Below are 18,267 nucleotides of genomic sequence, written 5' to 3'. Positions count from 1 at the left end.
GCTGGTCAGGCCTCTATTTTAACTGAGTCTTGGCCATAGATAGAACTAGTTATGGCAGTTATGGCTGCTGGTTTGTAGTCCAAACCAGCAGCCTTTCTCTGGATTCTGTTGCTCTAGCGATTGGCCCTCAGCCAACTGCTGTGTGTGTGAGACAGAAAGCTGGGGAAGGATTTCAATCTTTAAGACAACCATGAAATGCTAATGTTAATGAACTGCCTTGCTGCGCAAGGCAGTTCACTATCCTGAGAAAAAAAACATTAAAAAAAGATTTTCATTTTTGCATCGCCTACGGCGATGCACTTTTGTCAGTGCAATTTTCAGAGTTTTATTTTGAAACTTTCAGTAAACTTAATTTTCATAACCACACTAATCCAATGTGTAACAGTGGTTTGGTTAATCCACCTGTATAATGCCCAAAACAGGAAGTAGTTCTAACTGCCAGCTCAGGCCTCCTCTGTAATAATTGAGTGTTCCGCCATGTTGTAGTTCTGACCTTCTGCTCTGCCCTCTGTATTAAAGTGTTCCGCCATGTTTAGAACTACAGAGTCTTTGTAGTCCAAACCCCAGCAGTTCTCCCTCATTCTGTTGCTATAGTGATGAAAGTGCCCTGTGTGTGTCAGACTTATCTATCTTTATGAGACACCCAGTCAGTTTTAATGGAAAAAGCAGTCCGAACGACTGCTTCCCGTTCGGGTTCCGTAAGTCCGATCCAAAAACCGTTTGAAGCATATGAGAGGGCTATTTCTCATCTCATCTATTACTGCGATTCATATCTGTAGCTCAATCACAGTAATTGCAGTGATGAGAGAAAAATGGTGTGCGCTGAGCTCAGAGATTTTTCAGAAATGTATGTAAAACACTGGAGAGGAGCGTCAGTTATCCTGTCCCAAAACTTTGCTCTGAAGCACCTGGACCGAAAACCATAAGCCCTAGGGAAATTTTGAAAACATTTTACCGGAGCAGGCATTCGTATCAATGTCATGACCGACTTTCATACCAATAGAGCAATTTTTGCACCCATGAGAGCGATTTCAAAATTATTTTTGGGTCAAAATTCCACTCTTTTTCTCACTCTAAAAAGCGGCAGTTGGTTTCAGTTACACTCTAAGGTTTCGGCAGTTGGAAATTTCGCTCGTTTTTCGCTTTTTACGTCGCCGTCGTAACTCCGATCCCCAATAAAAGTAATAGCTCCAATGCCGGGATCGAGACACACGTTTTGATACCACTTTTGTGGGTGGGCACGCAGCGGTACGAGCCGCATTAACGGTAATGGAAGAAGTTGTTATAATAATAATAACTAGAAAATTCCGCAGAAATTTTAAGGGGCATGCCAAAGTGTGCCCGTCGGTTTTTAATCAAGCGTTCTGATGCAAAAAATTAGCATTAATGCTAAAGAAAGCTTCAATGTAGTCAATAACCTGTGGTGAGTCAGAAACATGTTGACTAAACTGCACCTGTACCATTCAGTATGTTGAAATTAATGCATAAGCCAAAATGCTAATATTAGCGTGAAGACTAATATTCATGTAGGATGTTAGGATGTTAGGATGTGCACTGCCTTGCTGCGCAAGGCAGTGCACTAGTGGGGGCAGTAAAATGCTAAAGTTTGTGCTAATGTTGTGCACAATCTTGTGCTAATGTTAATGAACTGCCTTGCTGCGCAAGGCAGTTCACTATCCTGAGGAAAAAAAATGCGAAAAAAGCTTAATATTATTGCAACGCCTAGGGCGTTGCACTAGCATGAGAGGAGTGCAGCAACTCTTTGAAGCAGTTAGTTTTTCTGATCAAAGCGGCTTACTGTTCAGCATCCATAAGAGCAATCCGAAAACTTTTTGAAGCATATAAGAGGGCAATTTCTTGTCTCCGATGGAACCGCGATTTAAATCTGTAGTTCTCTCTGCACTAACCTGAGAGAAAAACATAATAAAGGCCTGAGAGGAATAGTCAGGCTTTTATTTTGAAATTTTCAGTAAGCTTCATTTTAAATGGCCACACTAATCCCATGTCTAACAGTGGTTGGGTTAAACCAGTTCATATATAATGCCCAGAACATTCTGCCCTGTCTGTAGTTATAACATTCTGCTCACCTTCTTTCTGTAATAAGTCAGAGTTCCACCATTATGTACTTCTTAACTGCCAGCTCAGCCCTCCTTTGTAATGATTGAGGGTTCCACCATGTTGACCTTCCGACCTTCTGCTCAGGCCTCTGTAGTAAAGTGTTCCATCGTGTTTAGAACTACAAAGATGGTGTTTTTGTAGTCCTAAGGAGCAGTTTGGCTTTTGTCTGTGTTCTGTTGCTATAGTGATCAAGCCTCCCCCTGTGTTTCTCCAGACAGGGGGAGAAACAATTCTATGTGTTTGAGCCAGCCAGTTTCACTCCAAAAAGCTGTCCGAACAACTCCTTTCCATTCGGGAACCGTGATACGTATTCGAAAACCGTTTGAAGCGTATGAGAGGGCTATTTGTCGTCTCATTTAGTACCGCGATTCATATCTGTAGCTCATTCACAGTAATTGCAGTGATGAGAGAAAAATGGTGTGCGCTGAGCTCAGAACTTTTTGCAGAAATGTATGTAAAAAGAGCAATTACATGATGTAAAAATTGTCAAGGCTTTTATTTTGAAAATTTTCAATAAGCTTCATTTGAAATTGCCACACTAATTTCATGTGTAATAGTGATCAGGTTAAATCAGTTATATAATGCTCAAAGCACAAGTTGTTTATAATACCAGCCAACTCCTCCTCTGTAATAACTGAGTGTTCCGCCATGTTGTAGTTCTGACATGCTGCTCAGGCCTCTGTTTTAACTGAGTCTTGGCCATAGATAGAACTACAGTTATGGCAGTTATGGCTGCTGGTTTGTAGTCCAAACCAGCAGATTTGCCTTTCTCTGGATTCTGTTGCTATAGCGATTGGCCCTCAGCCAACTGCTGTGTGTGTGAGACAGAAAGCTGGGGAAGGATTTCAATCTTTGAGACAACCATGAAATGCTAATGTTAATGAACTGCCTTGCTGCGCAAGGCAGTTCACTATCCTGAGAAAAAAAACATAAAAAAAAGATTTTCATTTTTGCATCGCCTACGGCGATGCACTTTTGTCAGTGCAATTTTCAGAGTTTTATTTTGAAACTTTCAGTAAACTTAATTTTCATAACCACACTAATCCAATGTGTAACAGTGGTTTGGTTAATCCACCTGTATAATGCCCAAAACAGGAAGTAGTTCTAACTGCCAGCTCAGCCCTCCTCTGTAATCATTGAGTGTTCCGCCATGTTGTAGTTCTGACCTTCTGCTCTGCCCTCAGTATTAAAGTGTTCCGCCATATTTAGAACTACAGAGTCTTTGTAGTCCAAACCCCAGCAGTTCTCCCTCTCTGCATTCTGTTGCTATAGTGATGAAAGTGCCCTGTGTGTGTCAGACTTATCTATCTTTATGAGACACCCAGTCAGTTTTAATGGAAAAAGCAGTCCGAACGACTGCTTCCCGTTCGGGTTCCGTAAGTCCGATCTAAAAACCGTTTGAAGCATATGAGAGGGCTATTTCTCATCTCATCTATTACCGCGATTCATATCTGTAGCTCAATCACAGTAATTGCAGTGATGAGAGAAAAATGGTGTGCGCTGAGCTCAGAGATTTTTCAGAAATGTATGTAAAACACTGGGGAGGAACGTCAGTTATCCTGTCCCAAAACTTTGCTCTGAAGCACCTGGACAGAAAACCGTAAGCCCTAGGGAAATTTTGAAAACATTTTACCAGAGCAGGCATTCGTATCAATGTCATGACCGACTTTCATACCAATAGAGCAATTTTTGCACCCATGAGAGCAATTTCAAAATTATTTTGGGGTCAAAATTCCACTCTTTTTCTCACTCTAAAAAGCGGCAGTTGGTTTCAGTTACACTCTAAGGTTTCGGCAGTTGGAAATTTCGCTCGTTTTTCGCTTTTTACGTCGCCGTCGTAACTCCGATCCCCAATAAAAGTAATAGCTCCAATGCCGGGATCGAGACACACGTTTTGATACCACTTTTGTGGGTGGGCACGCAGCGGTACGAGCCGCATTAACGGTAATGGAAGAAGTTGTTATAATAATAATAATATCCAGGCGTTCTATTGGGTGTAGAACAATAGGTGCCTGCCATGCAATGCATGGAGGCAGTGACTGACCTGCTTCGCAGGTCAGTCACTGCTCTCCTTATGCATTGCTAATGGCATGCCCCAATAATATAGAGACATTCTATTGGGTGTAGAACAATAGGTGCCTGCCATGCAATGCATGGAGGCAGTGACTGACCTGCTTCGCAGGTCAGTCACTGCTCTCCTTATGCATTGCTAATGGCATGCCCCAATTAACCCAATTTTAAGCCCTGATAAAGATTAGATACATTTATCTTGTCCTGATATGAAAAACCTTTTGACAGAAATATGTTCACTAACTTTTTATGGGGCTGCACAGTGGTGCAGTGGTGCAGTAGGTATCACTGTTCCCTTGCAGCAAGAAAGTCGTGGGTTCGATTCCCGGCCTGGGTTTTTTCTTCATGGAGTTTGCATGTTCTCCCTGTATTTGCATGGGTTCTTTCCAGGTACTCCGGCTTCCTCCCACAGTCCAAAAACATGACTGTCAGGTTAATTGGTCTCTCTAAATTCTCCATAGGCGTGGGTGTCTTGTCTGTCTCTGTGTTGCCCTGCAACAGACTTGCGACCTGTTCAGGGTGTACCCTGAACATAGGCAGAAGCACCCCTACAGACCCTACTAGGGACAAGAGTGTAAAGAAAATGGATGGATGAACTATTTATAAAGAAAGTAGGTAAATGCATCCTGTATTGAGTAACTTGGAGACAGAAACTGATATAGTCATGTCCCTGTATTTAAACTTTGAGTACATCACATCAGTCTACTCAACATTTAGTGCAAGTTCTGCAAACATTACATCAACATTCATACAACAGGCTGGTACAAGATTGTCCTGCTGCATTTGTAGACCACTTTGCTGAAAAACAAATCAAAGAAATAAAATAGAATGACAGAAAAAAATGGCTTTTATGACAATAAATTATATATCAACCGGTACACAGAAGTTCTGAATAATGGACAATACAAAGAAACACATAGAAAGGATAATTTTACCCTTTAACAGCCCAGCCAACAGTTCATTTACAGCCAGTCATACTACTGAACATGGTGGCACATGGTGAGTCAAAAATATGGGTTTAAACCTTTAAATCAACTTGAGTGTAAAGTAGCTGAGCATTGTGGTCAACAAAAGTCAGTTTTATGCTGTATGATCAATATTATAGTCAACATTTGGCACACAGCATTCTGGGAAATCTAATGAGTCAGAATGGAAGGGTCATGATAACTGAAAGCACAAAATATGTGAGAATCATCTGTGCAGCTCTAAAACTAATGATGAGTCATGTAACATGACTAAACATTTTCAAAGAACGACTAAACATTTTTTTGAGTAAACAATGATCCCTAGTGTCATGATATTCAGCTTTTTAAATTGAAAATAAAATTAAACCCATTTCATCCACTTAGAAGTATTTCTGGAGTTTAGCAGGTATGCCGTGCTGTGATGGAGCTACTGACTCCACAACATTTTAGCTAATTTAATTCACTGAAATTTAATTCCACTGCTGTAGTTTGATGATAAACATGAAAAAAGTGCAGCACAGTAAAGATAAACAGAGCATGGATACTTGGCAATAAAGACTCAGGTAGAACACATACAGTACAGTGACACCTGCCAGAAGCAGGTGCTGCAGTGAGACTCACTCAGCATCACACTGAGACACAAACAGCAGACATCATTCAGATGCCGCCATGATGGATTCCCTGTGCTGCTCCTGAGTTTAAAAACCACAACAAGGTTCTGAAGAAGAAGAACATTTCCTGCCAGATGACATTGTTAGCAGCCAATTGGTGGAAAAGCTTTACAAGATGTTACCATCTCAGCAAGTTTTTCTCCATCATATTAAGTAACGGTTGACTGATTTGATAACTAACTCAAGGAAACATTTTTTGCTTTGTTTTTTTTTTTTTTTTCTTGCAGAAGCAGAAGTAAAACGACCTCATGAGCTTTAGGAACTTTAGAACCAAACTGTGATGTTGGGCCACATTCAGTAACTTGGCAACCATTTTACACATCTACTTAAAGCACACATACATGTGTGAAATCCTTCATCTTTTACTGTTGTAGATTGAGCTCACACTGAAAAATCTCCCCACATTAAATAAATGTAACTGCAACACTTTCATTCATGATTTTAATCGACCACTTCCTGTTTCCTTGGGTCTAAAATATGGCATGAGACCCATTTTTCTTAGCCACTCTTAAAAAAAAACATGAAAGTAAGGCAGATGTGTGCTGATGTTTTTAAGTCTACAAATGGCAACAAGAACACAGGGAAGGGAGGTCAATTATTGGTAAAGACCTGCATTTAATTTTCCAGTGTGTGATTATGCTATTGAAATAAATAATACATTTATCTTAAAGCTGCAGTATTAAATTTTGTGAACAATGTTTTCTTTTACATATTTGTTTGTAACATGAGAGATCACTTGTGAAAGCTCATCCCAATGCTTCTACTGCCATCAGCAAGAATAAACCGCCCCCGGTCAGAAACAACCAATCAGAGCCAGGAGGAAGGTCCTGATGCAGTCAATCAACCTTATGTAAGCGCTGCTCAGTGTACTGAAGGTGGAGAAGCAACTTAACATTACAAAAAATCTGTATCCTCCTTCACCAGTACCATGCTAACTAGCTCATTGTGGTGAGCTAGAGGGAGAGAGTGAGCAGCGTGTACACGAGAGTGATTAATAGCACTAAGACACACCTCCCGGCTCTGATTGGTTGTTTCTGAATTAGAGTGGTGTAATTCAGCAGAAGATAAGAAGAGGATCAAAATTAGAATTATGTCAAGATCTAGTTGTTTTCTCTGAAACTTATTCAAATATTAGTGGAGATGTACTCATAGAATTCATCTCTAATTTCAGTGGATTAGTGAAAAAGAAAAAATAAATTGTGGACCTGATTCACATAAAAAATTAAATAAATAAAAGCCACTGTAAAGTATGTTGTGCAATTATTCCACACTGGAAAAAAAAGTTCAAATATCTCACGAAAAGACCAAAACTGTTTTGACATCCATGCCAATGATGAGTGAACATAAAATGACCAGGGTAGCAACTACCTTGCCTTTGTGTTTTTATGCCAATGTCTTGTGTCCCGTTATCAAATTATTAACAATAGTTGTTTTTCATAGAACTATACATTATTCATGGTTCATTTAACAGAGACCTTCATACCCACCATCTGTCCATTTAAACTTGGAGAACCTGCACTGGGTGAAGGCAGGGGAAGTAAAGCAGCAGTCACTTTCTGAACTCTTGGAGCTGCAGGAAGCGCTCATTATTTCATTCATTTTTAAACTGCAGTTCTCTGAAGACCCCATAATGCCTTCCTCTCTTCGTTACCTTCCTGCTCTTCTCCGTTTGGTTTTTTGTCCTGCGTTCCGTCTTCACTGGAGCTGTGAGACTTTGAGGGGGGAAGTGCTGGCAAAGTCCAAGAAGAAAGGTCCTTCCTGTTTAGGCAAGAAGGTGGTGGGGGTGACGTTGTAGATGCCTGCTGGGACGTGGTCCAACTCCATGTAGCAGAAACCGCATCTTTAAAAGCACAAAAAGAGAAAATTTTACTAAACAAAACGTTAGATTTTAGGTGATACACATGAACTGAAGCTGCTGTCTGAAGTTTTCTATAATTTCCTAGATGTAAAATATTAGAGCCATTATTTAAGCTCATCATGCCTGTTTGTAGTTAATGTCTTGTGGAAAAGGTCAAAAAGACGTTATCTTCTCCACTTGATCATAAATTTTGCTGATTCATCTCCAGAGCTCTTAAAAATATATTTTTCCTTCTAGTTCATTTTCAGAAAAGTAATAATTCTGGATTATGAGATGAAAACATTTTTACAGAACCCAAAGGTCAGGTATCATTTTAAAGTCTGTAACATTTGAACTTTTTTACTTGCTTACACATACAACCACAAACAGCAAGTATTTGACAGTTGGGAAGTGAAAGGAAAATAGTGGCTAAGCCTGGCGCCAGATGCCACCTATTTAAAAAACCATATCAGGCTAAATGTATCCATTTTGATACACAGGTTTCTGACTTCTCCCTTTTTAATAAAGTTGTTACTTTACACAAAAACATGTTGCCATCAATCCTACATTTGCCTTCTGCCCTCTGATACAGGATCTGGGTCCGAGATGGCAACACCACAAAGTCCTTCTTTTTAAATAGTTTAGGACATAAAATAAAAAAAAAAAATAATATTAAGTTTAAAAATTTGAATTTCATCATATCATATAAAAATAACCAAAGTAAAAAAAAAAAAAAAATCTATTCAATGTTTAACTAACCGCGGTGAGAATCAATTGTATCTCAGGTTTTCAGGTAGATTTTTATAAATTAGTACTTTATCAAATCTAATTTTTGTACAAAAATTTATAAATCCAGCTGATATTAAAAAGACATGTTTTCATGGTAAAAGCAGATCCATTTTTGAAAATATAACATTTTCTGACATATCTTGCATGAGGCTTTAAAGGGTTAAGTAGAACCCACTGGTGTGTAGTTGAATTAAAATTAAATATGAATGTTGTTAGAGAACAAACCTGTAATCTCCACTGTTCTTCTTCTGGAAGGAAGCCGCTCCTGCATCACCCACCGTTGACACGGTTACCATCTCAAACCCGACACTGTACTGCCTGCAGGCAGAGTGCAAAACACAGGGAGAGGAAGAGATCACTAACTTCATCACATACTGGAAACACATATGGGGTAAAAAAACAAAACAAAAGGTAACTATTCATTTTCAATGTTTTTTTTTTGTTCCGAAAAACAATAATTGATACACTAAGGAAAATAATTCAACTGCAATTAAGTTTGGGACAAAGCCAAAAGACAGTTTTTATGCAAAAAGAGAGTTTATCAGCTCCACCTGAAGAGCCAATAAGGTTCATGGTTATTTAGACAATATTTTAGCTGATAAAAAAAACATAACTTTGTATCTCTTCTAAACCACAAACTACTAACTGTCCCACTGCAACTCCATATCTAGTGGTCATGATACCTTTCTGATACATTATTTATCCCTGTTTGCTTCTCAGAACTACAAAATCTGTATCACAATCCTTAAGATGATACAAAAAACACTTTGAAACCCAGAATAAGAGGTTAGAAAAAGAACTAAACTTTCTGTCTGTAGCAGCATGGGTCAAATCTTGTCAAGCAAAGGATTACATTCAGTTGTGCGAAACAGAAAACACTTAAACCAATCCACGAGGATTCAAAACACCCAAAACATTTCCTATATTATTTGTATTGCCATTATTTATTACAGAAAGATACGTGTTGTAAGAAAAACTCCACTACTTCCTTATGATTAGAATTCAATCAAAAATCTAGTAAATAACAGATCATATTTGTGTCCTGAATATAAAACTGAAGACATGGTGGTCTTTGTTTTTGCCATGAATAATTGATGCTAATGCCATTGTGGCCACAATACAGAAACATAAAAGGTCAAAGGGAAGTCCTGTTGTAATAGATTTTCTGGTGCGAGTCTGACCTGGAACCACGCAGCTCCACCAGCAGGGGGCCGGACCGCTCCAGGTTTATTTGGTAGATGGGGTTGTTTTTGTATGAGTCCTTGTAGTTCCCACAACCGCCGGCGCTGACTCCTTTCCACTGGCCATTGATCTGAGGACAGAGTTACAAATATAATCTGCTTTGATCAGAATGTTGACTTGGCATTGGTAAAATGTTCAATTTGCAAACAACAGACTGTACAACAAATCACAAACTGCATAAGTACCGTACCCTTTTAGTGTGGGTGAAGGGATTTGGGATTTTGGCGAAGGTGAATTTGCATCCAGTGTACACCTGGGTAAAGACAGAAAATCAATTATTGCAGTAAAAAGAACAAACTATTCATATCACATGCTTCATATTATTATGCCAAAAATAATCTTTGCATTCTTAAAGTTCCTGAGGTTCTAAGTTTATTCATAGTTTATTCATGAACGTGTTCTCTAAAAAATGTTAGCTCCCTGCTTTGATCTCTGCTGAAAACTTTGAGCAAGAAGGAGTTCAATCAGTTTTCCTCTCAAAAAACGATCAAAGCTGAAGGGAGATTGGAATTTCTCTTCCTCGGATGATTTTAAGGTAAAGTCTAAAGTGATTAGAGCAAATGCAACGGTGTTAAACATAAAGAGAAACGTGCAATCATTAAGAGTGAACACATCTTATAGGCAACTCATCATCTCCTCCCATGAGCATTTTGCAGTGAGGGAGGAAAGTCTATTAATTATAAAGTACTGAACAGATCTATCTGGGTCACACATGCACACCCAGCAGAACACTTAAAAGACCTCGACTCGCTCATCCGGCCTCGGGCTTTTTTCACAGGCATGAGTTCGGCTGAATAATAGAAAAGGGGGATTTTAAATCACAGTGAGAAGATGGAAGTGTGAAAGAGTCACTGCTACTAAATGTCTATGAAAAAAGAACAATTATCCTCAATGCAGAATGAATGCATTTAGATTTTTGTAAGTTGCTTTCCCTACTATAGTAAGACTTTTGTCATAACCAATTATTTGTTTAAACCACTGAACCAACTTTAAATTCAATCATATTCACCCAAATAATTTGCCAAATAAAAAGTATGTTCTAAAACCATCCAGGATTGCTGATTTTTACTTTTTAAATATGTGTGTACAGAAAGACAGCAAGCCTTTAAATAGCAGCTCAGACAGAGAGTTCTCACCCGCAGAGTGTAGTTGATGGTGTTCTGCTTCTCATACTGAGAAACCACGAGTGTGAAGGTGTGTGTTCCTGCAGAGGTCAGCCGTATCTTGGTCAGATAGTGAGGACTGTTGATGCGGATCCCATCGATGTAAGGAGGAGGGTCGGCTGAAGAAAGTGATCAATGCGGAAAAACTCAACATCACTGTTTGAATTATTTTGCTTAAATGTCAATGAAATTGGATTTTTGTTAATCAATTGTGTTATTTCTAGAGTGAAATACTCATTTAGAAAGATATGTTTGGCCTTTACAGTTAAATGCATTTGTTAAGAAAAATTTTCTCCAACAGACTTCTAAAGATGTCTGACTTTGCGGTTTGACTTCAGGTCAAAGGTGAGACAGATTATCACACCTCAGCGATGCAGGAACGAAAACCTCACCTGGGTAGTAAACCTTCTTGCCTTCTGTCTTGTAAACAACCAGTGTGATAAACTCCCTGTTTTGAGCAAAATCGTCCTGTAGAAACAAACAAACTCAACTAATCAGCAAATTAGGTTCAAATAAAAAACAAATATGACATAATGATGTTTAATCAGATATTGACCTTGTCTGTGATGTGTCTGGTGAGCAGCACCCACACAGCGGCTCCCCCTGCTGGACACTGGACCTCCAGCTTGTACTGAGGATTATTTGCGAGGCTGTAGACGTCCTTCACAGGTCCCTGCTTTCCATCCCAGCTACTGCAGGCGGTTAAAAAAAAGAGATTTCTTCAGTCAAAAGAACAGACTGCAAATTTAAACATATGTTAGTCGAGGAACAAAAGATCCTACAACCCAATGAAACAAACTTATTGTCTGTTTGAACCTTTATTCTGATAAAAAAAATATAAAAAATAACGCACAATCCTATTTTAATGAAAATATGAAAAAGCAACCTGAATAAGTAAAAAAAATGCAAAAAAGCAATAAATACAATGTTATTTCTGAAGATTTTCTTTCAATAACATCAAATGCTAGATTATTGAGTTTTTAGTTTTCAATAAATATATGGAGAAGACAGATAAAAAGTTCTAGTTTAACATGTTCTTGTAACACATAAGCATTATTTGTACAGTAAACAAAGAAATACCTGTGAATACAGGAGGAGTCCTTAAACAGAGCAGGGTTCCAGCTTAGATAAATGACATCATAGTACTGACAAAGATCCTCCCATGAAATCCAGAAAACCCCTTAAAAAAAACCCAGAAAATTATTAAACAAATATTTATAGTTGTTTGTAACTTGAGAGACATCCAGTTCTTAACCTATAGAGCTGAGTGATGTCAGCCCAATTTTAACATCAAAACTGTTTTGGAAGGTTTAGGAGGGATTTATGGGGAGCTCAAACTATTTGTCTAGATTACATTTATGAGGTCAGACATTGCTGTTGATGTGAGAGCTAAGCTTACATTCGTTGCTCTACTTCATCTCAAAAGGTGCAAAAGGTAAATGTAATATTTCTGTGCTTATAAGTCAAGTGGATTTATCATCTCTAAAGTAGTGCATCTTCTAACACATCTCTAAAGCTCACAGTCCACTATTTTGTGTTCTTTATGTGTTTAATATGTTAATTTTTCTTTCTTTGATGTCTTTAAGAAGGGAAATTGATTTTAGCCTAAAGCCTGGTGAGAAGGTGCATGAGCATACCGTTATCAAACTTCTGTGCTGTCTTGGGGTCAAAGTTGAGGTATTTTAGGAGCTCTGGAGTCCAGTTTTTCTCATCTCGCTCGCTGTAGCGCCCCTTCCACCGCAGATGACTCCACGGATTTTTCAGCTGCAGGAAACGCATTCCCTGCAAGCGCAACAGACACAACGAAGCAAAGTTAATCCTCTTGGGTGCCAAATTAATTTGTAGCAACTGTGATGTGAAATAAAATGTTCATAAATGTCTTAAAACTCAAAAGTTCTGCATGGGAAAGTAATAAATACTAACCTTGTATTCCCTGATGTCAAGAACTGCATAGGCATGTGTTGGCACTAAGCCCCATCTCTCCCCTTCCTCCTCAGTCATCACTCCCGTTGCCGTGGTGATGAGAACATCACCCCTATGAAATCTGGATGCATAGAGAGTCAAGCAAAATTAGAGGGAGGTTAGATTAGAAAAGAAGAGTTGTTGCAGAAGTAACAGTGTGAGTTGGTGTGTTGTCACCTTTGGAAGAGCATGCGGAAGGTGTCTTCCTTGTTGAATGACTGATTGTCAGAGTGCATAGCAATGCGCTCAGGGATCCAGCCGGTGAGTGCATGCAGATCAATATTCTAGAAAAACAAAAAATTTGAATTTTAATCTTTAAAAACATCCAATTTTGGTTCAAATCTGAACATATGTGCACAGATTGTAGATACATGTAAGACAAGATCCAAATAGTACACATGAAACCACTATTTCCACTTTAACAACACTTTACTGAGAACTGTAAGCAGCTCCTATGAGCTATTTGTGAGGTTTTTTTTATCCCTTTAAGTAAATTAATCTGAGGAGTTTAACATCAGCAGGTACAATACCAAACTGAAAAACAGCTTGATGCTCTAGTCCTCACCGAGTTGGAGCCGGGGAAATCATAGCCACCCATCACCTTCATGTAGGCCTTCTCTATCAGGGAAACCCATAACTCATTCCGGTTACTGGAGTAGGAGCAGAGCAGCTCTCCGTTACGATCCACCGGCAGGTAGTCATCAATAATCACCTGAACCAAAGATCACAATCAGCGGACAAAAAAAAAAAAAAAAAGAAAAAAAAAGAAAATGGAAGAATTCTAGGCATTTTATCTTTATATCAGCGAATGCTGGGTCAGTTGAGGCCATTTACAGAAAAAGAAAACAATTTCAGTTTCTGTTTTATCACTGACTAAAGCCTCTTGTTAAGCCTGGATTTGGACCATTTTCATGGCTCCTCAAACAATCTCTGTATACAGTAGGTGAAAATTTGCAGTACAAACATCACTTTTCTTCCTTGATAGTGTTGTTAGTGGATAGTGGATGGTTGAAGTCAAACCTTTCTGGGCACTCCATTGATGTGCAGTTTGACCATGTACTTTCCACAGGGATTATACTCTGGCTCCCCTCGCCTGTTCTGAGGGTAGATTATGCTGCAGCGGAAAATAAAACTGATGATATCTGATTTCATATTCTACATAAAATATCAGCAGCTACAAAAAATAAATAAATAAATGAATAAATAAATTGTACCTGGTGATGAGTTTCTTGTTGTAACGCCTCTCATAAGCTGCACTGATGGCCAGTGAAGCCACAAATGAACAGTCAGAGACCACGGTCTACATAAACAGGGAATTAAAGACAAAAAACAGTCATTTAAATGAATGTTGCTATAAAATCTACATTTTTATAAAGACACTGTCAGTTTTGCATCAGTTCTCAGTGTAACTGTGCATTATTTCAGTTCAGCATATCAACATGTTTCTGTTCTGCTATAAAGTTGTAAACTTGGTGATATTGCACCACCTACTGGGTGAATTTGCATATAAATATACATTTAATGATGCTGTAATAATGAATTACAACAAGGTGAAGTGACTACACTTCTAGTCTAAGAATGTATTGTTAGGGGAAAACAAACACATCAGTAAAAGTCTGACCTGTTTGATGCTGAAGCTGGACACAGACATGATCATGGTGGGATTATTGCAGATCTCGTCTGGTCGAACCCAGCGGGAGAAAATGGCTTTCTGTTTGGGTGACAGGGCGAGTTTCCCGGTTTTGTCCCTGTGGAAAACATTCATTTGAATTGAAGCAGTTAGATGCAAAAAGCTTTGTTCAACAATCCGATTTAAATCCAGATTTCTCTCTAGTTAAACTAGACCAAAACTTTTGAATCTCCATATTTGGCAACCAGGTGTCCTGTTTAGTGTTTACAAATTATTTTTGTACTTTGTGGAAAAACCAGTTGAGTCAGAGGTCTGGCCTTTCATGCTCATCACACGAATAAACAAATTTAGTTTACCAATATATATTTTTAGACCATGGACCTAATGACAAAACCTCTATGAAAGCTGATATTAAATTTAAACAGGTGAAAAAAATCATTAGGTCTCACGAGAAGGGCACAGGGAAGGCAAATCGTTCCTTTAAGTCCACACTCATGAAGGGCACATAGGCGATGCCGTTGATTGTAGATGTACTCCTGCAAAAGAAACCAGAAAACTGATTGCAGAATCTTTCATACCCAAACAGAGGATTCAGATCGTTACTAATCAGAGTTTTAAAGTTCAGACAGGACTCAATAAAAATGTCATAACACATAATACATAGTTACTTTAACTCTTTATACTTGGATACTTTTCTAATACGTTCCATTAACCGTCTCACCTGAGGACCTCGATCTCCTCCGATGTGTACCGCTGACCCTGGGGTTCACTTGACTGGACCGCTCTGATTGGTTGAGGCTGCTGTCGGTCATGGAGGGAGAAGTCTGGCCCAAGGGGGAAAAACTGACGCACCTGTCCACCAGAACCAGCGCCGCTGCTCGGCTTCGTTCTGTCCTGAGACTGTGCCGAGTTTGATTTGGACTGCAACTCTTTAAGACCTTCCGCTCTGCAAAAACAGGCATGGTCACTGTCGGTCAAAACAACCCTTGCTGTTTTTGTTTATTGTTAATAACTAATTTGACTTATTTAATCCTAATTTTTAGCTAAATTTATTTTCTGCTACAATTCATATGCAAAAAAGTTAAGGGTGATTGACAATGATCTTAGCACAAAAAAGGCAAAAAAAATTATGTTATTCTTTATCTTACTTTTTGTTAAAATTTTGAAACAGTTCTGACTAATTTAAAGCAACAGCTCTGGATGGTCCAAAACAAAAGCTTAAAACTGTTTTATGCAAACATTTTAGCTTAGGAAATATCAGCACCAGAACTGACCTGTCCAAAGCTTGACGAGCCAGCTGCTTCAGCTTCGTCTGAAGACTTTGGTCTGATGACTCGTTTGACTAATGGAAGAAAAAACAGAACAAAGGTGTGTATGTATGTATGTATATATATATATATATATATATATATATATATATATATATATATATATATATATATATATATATATATATATATATATATATATAAAGGTAAGATAAGTTTACCACCTTTGAGTGGGAGGAGGACAAACATTTATAAACAAGAAGAAATACCGTTTTGATGCACAGCTCCACAGCCTGAGTGTACAGCTCTATAGCTTCATCATCATTCCCCTTCTCATCTTCCTCAAAAGCCTGGGTAACCAGGAAGTGGGCACGCTCCAGATCCACCTGATGGCGGGATTTCAGCGGGTCGCTCTTCTGGGACTGGACTGGGGTCAAAGTTGAACATAAGTAAGGTTTGTTAAGCTAGACTGGTTGGACTTAAAGGTAACGTCTTGGGCTTACTGTGCTTTTTTATCATTTGAAGAGTTTTATAAAGGTGTAGTTTTGGCCAACATGTAAATCTTTAACTGGGGTGGAAAACTAACGCTGCACATTTCAATCAACACACCTTGCTCACAATGGATTCTTTTTCGTCAACAGGAATGAGGAAGACGATGAGAATTAATTGGAAGAAAACCTGCTACAGGCAGCAAAATATCTGAGACTGGGGCAGATTTTCCAGATGGATGATAAACCTACTGCATTATGCAGGGGCTACAGAAGAAGAGTCCGGATTAAAATAAATATGTTTGATTTGACAAGTCAAAACACTAAATTCAATTGAGAATCTGTGGCCAGAACATTAATGTTCCTCTGCATCCAAACTGACTTTGAGTGGCTTTTCAAATTATTTGTAAAGAATTTTAATTATTTTTTTTCTTCTTCCAATTCACAAACTATATTTACTGTTTTGTGTTGGTCTATCACATAAAATACACTGAGGTTTGCAGTTGTAATGTATGAAAATATGAATATGAATACAAAGGTCTTTATACGGACACCATACCAATCAGTGGTTTGGTGAACAAGGAGAAATAACAGAAAAGCATCATGTTTGACACTTGTCAAGTTAATTTACCTGCATTGTGGAGAGCTTGAACACGGTCCAAGTATTCACTCACTTTGTCCTGGAGCCCCTCCAGTTTGGACCCTGCCATGCCTGCATATATGAGAGCTTGGGCTGCCTCCTTTAACACACGAATCCCAATAAAAATAAAAAAATAAAATAAAAAATAGCAATAAAACACAATCAATGAGTACTGTCAGGACTATTCATATGATGTTATCAAAACATAAAAAAATAATTATGATCACATGTTGAACTGAAACTATACAGATTCATAAATGTTATTAAGAATCCAGTGAATAAGTGAGAGTGGACTTAACTACAGGAAGCATACAGCTACATGCTAACCATGACAAGTAACAGCTGTTTACCTACCTTATAATAAAACACAGCCTCATTATATTTGGCATTCTGGTCATAGGTTACAGCAGTTTTCGCGAATTTGAAAGCGTCGACTTCCAGCGCCGTACAATCCATGTTGAACCCAACTTTAATGACAGAGTAACGAGCTCTCTGCTAGCCAGTGAACAGGACAGCTAACCACTGTTTTAAGTAAATGTTTACCTTCATTCACCGCACAGTTACCTTAATCAACTTCGACTGCCCATTTTAAAGGTTATGCTGCGTGTTCTTTCCAGTAAAACACAACTAAGTAGACTGGGGAAAAGTTCTGCTTCTCCTTATGATAAATGACTACAAAACCAGCCGACATCAAAACAACCGAGGAGTTTCCGGGAAAAAAAAACAATTTGCGCAGCCGCAATAAAAGTCTCCAACTTGGTTGTCTTATGCTGCGTTTAAGTAAAGTAGGAAAAATAACATTTGAACGTTGCTATAAAACTAATTTTAACGTTTTTCTTATTAGTAGTAGTAGTAAAATGCGAAGTTTTTTGTTATTAAAACGATAATTTAGTGACTGAAAAGAGTCAAATATTTAAAAAATATGAACAAAGAAACCGTTGAAAAAATTATATCGAGCCTGAGCTTGAGCAGGCTTTAGCTTTAGCTTGGGGAAATTGCGTTCAGGAACACCACGAAAAAAATATTTTAACCTTTTAAAACTTGGCATAGCAAATCTTCATCAGAAAATTTTGAGTTTTAAAAATGTGAGAATTATTTGAATGCTTCCAACCAAAAGAAAATTGAAGCAGTTTTTTATTTTTAATTAAAAAGCTTGACTTGGCAGTACCAATTTTGGCCAACACCATTTTATTTGTCTCAAAAGTCGCTAAGAATATTTCTGAAACATTTCACTTTTCATTTTTTTTTCAGTTTTCGAGTCATTGATAAAACTGCCACATAACATATTTTATGTATAACGTATTAATGTTAAACCGACATTAAAGTGTACATAAAAGTATACATAATGCTGGAGTTATGCATAATCTGGAATTTTACAAGTAATTGGTTGCTTCCGGTTTTATCGAGTTATAAGGGGCCTGGGC

General features: G+C 38.2%; 1 protein-coding gene across 1 annotated transcript; it reads right to left on the bottom strand.

Annotated features, from left to right (window-relative positions):
- Positions 1-4,847: 4,847 nt before the first annotated feature.
- capn7 (calpain 7) lies at positions 4,848-17,570 on the bottom strand. The gene is made up of 21 exons (XM_015001174.2): positions 17,198-17,570; positions 16,835-16,943; positions 15,985-16,142; positions 15,722-15,789; positions 15,169-15,393; positions 14,897-14,983; positions 14,439-14,565; positions 14,032-14,117; positions 13,838-13,931; positions 13,383-13,529; positions 12,995-13,101; positions 12,779-12,899; positions 12,493-12,637; positions 11,936-12,035; positions 11,412-11,547; positions 11,248-11,323; positions 10,829-10,974; positions 9,883-9,945; positions 9,632-9,762; positions 8,676-8,768; positions 4,848-7,664 (listed from the first exon to the last, which is right to left on the bottom strand). Exons 1-21 carry the CDS (start codon positions 17,297-17,299, stop codon positions 7,520-7,522), a joined length of 2,466 nt encoding a protein of 821 aa, XP_014856660.2. The 5' UTR covers positions 17,300-17,570; the 3' UTR covers positions 4,848-7,519.
- Positions 17,571-18,267: the final 697 nt, after the last annotated feature.

This window comes from Poecilia mexicana, unplaced genomic scaffold, assembly GCF_051168715.1.
Source record: "Poecilia mexicana isolate PSO_F unplaced genomic scaffold, ASM5116871v1 scaffold_16, whole genome shotgun sequence".
In the NCBI taxonomy this organism is placed as follows: Eukaryota; Metazoa; Chordata; class Actinopteri; order Cyprinodontiformes; family Poeciliidae; genus Poecilia; species Poecilia mexicana.
Note: the sequence above shows the minus strand (reverse complement) of the source record. Positions and strands in the feature narration are given on the sequence as shown.

Excerpts from the sequence above, each read along its gene's own strand:
- capn7 (XM_015001174.2), bottom strand. The coding sequence starts at position 17,299 with ATGGATTGTACGGCGCTGGAAGTCGACGCTTTCAAATTCGCGAAAACT. Across the intron at positions 14,118-14,438 it reads CCAGCTTCAGCATCAAACAG|ACCGTGGTCTCTGACTGTTC; the intron begins GTCAGACTTTTA and ends CTGTTTATGTAG. Across the intron at positions 10,975-11,247 it reads CAAGAAGGTTTACTACCCAG|CCGACCCTCCTCCTTACATC; the intron begins GTGAGGTTTTCG and ends CACTTTCTTCAG.